Source organism: Cyprinodon variegatus, unplaced genomic scaffold, assembly GCF_000732505.1.
Source record: "Cyprinodon variegatus isolate N-32 unplaced genomic scaffold, C_variegatus-1.0 Scaffold11, whole genome shotgun sequence".
In the NCBI taxonomy this organism is placed as follows: domain Eukaryota; kingdom Metazoa; phylum Chordata; class Actinopteri; order Cyprinodontiformes; family Cyprinodontidae; genus Cyprinodon; species Cyprinodon variegatus.
The window spans coordinates 2,028,418-2,031,652 of record NW_015150464.1 but is presented as its reverse complement, the minus strand read 5'-3'; the positions used below and the strand labels follow the sequence as shown (position 1 = coordinate 2,031,652).

At 39.6% G+C, this 3,235-nt stretch overlaps 1 protein-coding gene across 1 annotated transcript in view; it reads left to right on the top strand.

The window, feature by feature from the left end:
* Window positions 1–3,235, top strand: part of LOC107088239 (monoacylglycerol lipase ABHD12-like) — a 30,343-nt gene that overhangs the window by 13,201 nt on the left and 13,907 nt on the right. Inside the window, exons 2-4 of the mRNA XM_015380274.1 lie at window positions 2,247–2,362; window positions 2,448–2,553; window positions 2,652–2,764. Coding sequence (XP_015235760.1) covers window positions 2,247–2,362; window positions 2,448–2,553; window positions 2,652–2,764 — 335 coding nt within the window. The remainder of the gene's footprint in view (window positions 1–2,246; window positions 2,363–2,447; window positions 2,554–2,651; window positions 2,765–3,235) is intronic.

Sequence of the window (3,235 nt, the reverse complement as noted above, 5' to 3'; positions counted from 1 at the left end):
GGCCATAAATCTAAAGAAAAACATTTTTTAAACATAGACGGCCATCCTAAACTGCCAGATTGGGAAACATCCCAACCTGGCAACAATGCACGTAAGACGGGAAACGTTAGCCTGTAGATGCAAAACCCCATCATGCACCACAACATATTTTTTTGCTAAATATTCAAACACAAATTCGTCAAATATAAGAAGAACATCGCAGTTTGGTTTAGAGAAAGCATTTTAGTTTTATTATAATTTAGTTTGTTGCAAGGATTTTGAAGTTTGAAGTAATAGAAAATTACACTATATGCCAACCGTCACAAGGATGTGCATGACAAGGAAGGGCTACATATATTGCGTGCATCATTTAGGTAGTTAACATTGTATTACTTCTTGAAATTAGGACCGGCCCACAGATTACCCACAGATTACCACTGCTAGCCTCAGTAAAACTGTTTTTCAGTGAGCAAACTGCTCCCTTCAAATAACTCATTAGTTAGAAATTAATCAGCGATGTATAGTGCATCTCATGCCGCTGCTACAGTCAACTATAACCCAGTTACCTGACTCTCATTGACTTTTATTCATGGCTGCCGATGCAATCAGGAAAAAAACACGGTGCTTTTAAAGGATTTAAGAGGCAGAGTACATGCCAATATGCTGCTAATTAAAGCATCTAAATAATTGATCAGCAGCGGTGTGACCACAATTTGCTTTACTGGAGCATCCAGGTGTGTCTGTGTTAACATGACACCAAGTCAGTGAGTCATCAGCAGTGACCTTAGACGAGAAACCTCTGCAGCCCTTTAATTAGGAAAGTCCTATGAACCCATTTACAATTTACAGCCTTTTTGTTTTCTTTTATTTAAGTCCATAATTGCACGGTAAAACATTCTTCCTCTTTCTTTCCAATGTTCTGAAATTTTTTATCTAACAGTTTAAAATTTCATCAAGCATTCCTTTATAAATGAGATTAGTTAAAGGTATAGTGGAGGATTTTTGTGAGGATTTGGAAAAACCTGCCCTCTCCACCCTGTACCTGCTCCCGAGAGGGAACGCCAATTAAACACGTTAGAGAGCGTTCACAAACCCATTTTTCCTCGTGCCCGCTCTGTTTAAAAGTTGCTGTTCCCTTTAAGGGATTCTTCTCCATTTATCAAAGTTGTTTCAAAGTTAAAATGTTTTAGGGTTGAGCTCAGACCAAATGTTGGGTATGGTGGTGGAAGGGTGATCATGTGGGCTTGCTTTGCAGCCATATGACCTAAGTATCTAACAGAGTGGACTATGAACTATTCTGTGGGACACAGTATTATTCCTCTGTGAGATTTGGATGTTTCTGCCAGTCATTGTCCCTATTTAACTACACTTTCCTCCCTTGTCAGTATTGGTAAGCAACAGGTTATCAACTGGACAACGATCCCTAAAACCACTGAAATTATGACGGAATGGCTATAAAACCAGTAGATTAAGGTGTTAGAAATGGACCAAAATATCTCGGATTTAGACGTTGATGGAGTCCATCCAAATCTCTTTTTTTAGTGTTTAAATGAGGAAGTTATGTCCCTTTAAAAAAGCCGTTGCGCCTCGGGGGCTTCCTCACAGTTCTTTTCCGGGGAGCAAGTTATTTACTACTCTTAACTCAAACTGGGTAAAACCATATAAAAAGGACTATAAAACAGGAGTAAAAAATAACAGAGTTTAATCCAAATCAGGTCGTTACAGGACAGAGAAAATGCTTGGAGCTTGCACAGCTGATGGCTCAAAAATCACGTCCGCGAGCGTCCGGCAAAGATTGAGCCCCGAAAAAGGTCATCTACTGCTTCTTATAGCTCATGAGTCTATGTGTTGCATCATGTTGATGTTTAGCTGTCCGTATCAGAAACTGACACGCCATCCATGTCTTGAACTTCATGCAGCTTGCTTCTATGCTTCAGGATTACAGATAGCGCTCCTCTATCAGACCGGCTCCAAGATGTTCCCATATCCTGTGTATTTTTAAAGACATGAAGTTTGTCCTGATTAGATGACCTCCGTACACACAGTGACATCCACAATGTGAAGGAAGGCCTTCTACTCTGTCTAATCTGGCTAACAGAATAACAATGCACATGATGTATAAATAATAAACCTAACACTAGACATGGATGAATAAAAAAAAATTATTATATTATTGTGTTTTCTGCTGCATTTCCGTTGGATCGCAGGCTGGAAATAAATATTCCCACCACTGCAGAAGAGTAAAACAGTTCTCTGCTTGATTTCAGGTCCGGTCGGAGGTTAAAAAAAGGTTTACTGATTGCTGTTGCTGTCTGCATTCTGGTACCTGTCGTTTATAAAGTAATCCCTGATTTTATTCAGGCGGTTATTTACACCTACAGACGTAAGTCAGGATCCTTTCTGCATAACAGAGGGGTTTTAAAGCTTCCGGCTCTAACAAAAGAATCGTCCTTCCCCTTGGTGTGCAGTTCATGTGCCTTTCTTTGTGGACCTCGGCCGACCTGCTGATCTCTCCCTCAATCACACCATCAACATGTACTTAACATCAGAGGAAGGGATTTCCCTGGGTGTGTGGTGAGTATAAGACGGGTCTTTGTTGTTTTTTTTCTGTCATAGGTTTAAAGCATGTAGAGCTAGAAAAATGTGAAAAAAAGGTGATGTTTTATCTTCAGGCATACTGTTCCTGAGAGTCGGTGGAAAGAAGCTCAAGGGAAGGACCTGATTTGGTACCAGAACACTCTGAATGATGGGAATCCGGTCTTCTTATATATGCACGGTAACACAGGCACGAGGTAGGAGGATTTATACGTTCACACCTGATCCACAAGGTTTCAGGACTAGGGCTGCAACTATCAATTGTTTTGCAAACTGATTAATCTGTCGGTTATTTTTTAGTTTAATAATCGGATAGCCAAAGATTCTTTAAAGGAGAATTTTGCAACTTGCAATTGAGGAGTTCTGGATATAACATATTGGCAGAAAGAAAATGTTTTTTTAATATTTTAAATGCAAAATGTTTATATACGGTATTTCTTACAATGTTAGTGTAATAATGTGGAAGAGTGAAGATGACGACACAAAGCAGGCAGGTTTAAACAGTTCTTTACTCTACTCCAACTGAGAGCAACTTTACAGAAAATCCATATATATACACATCCGAACAAACATAACTGCAACATCTCCACTGAGTGAGAGTGGAGCCCCTTAGTGGTCCGCCACAACAGTGATTTTACTGTTCTGATGCTTTCCAAGTTTA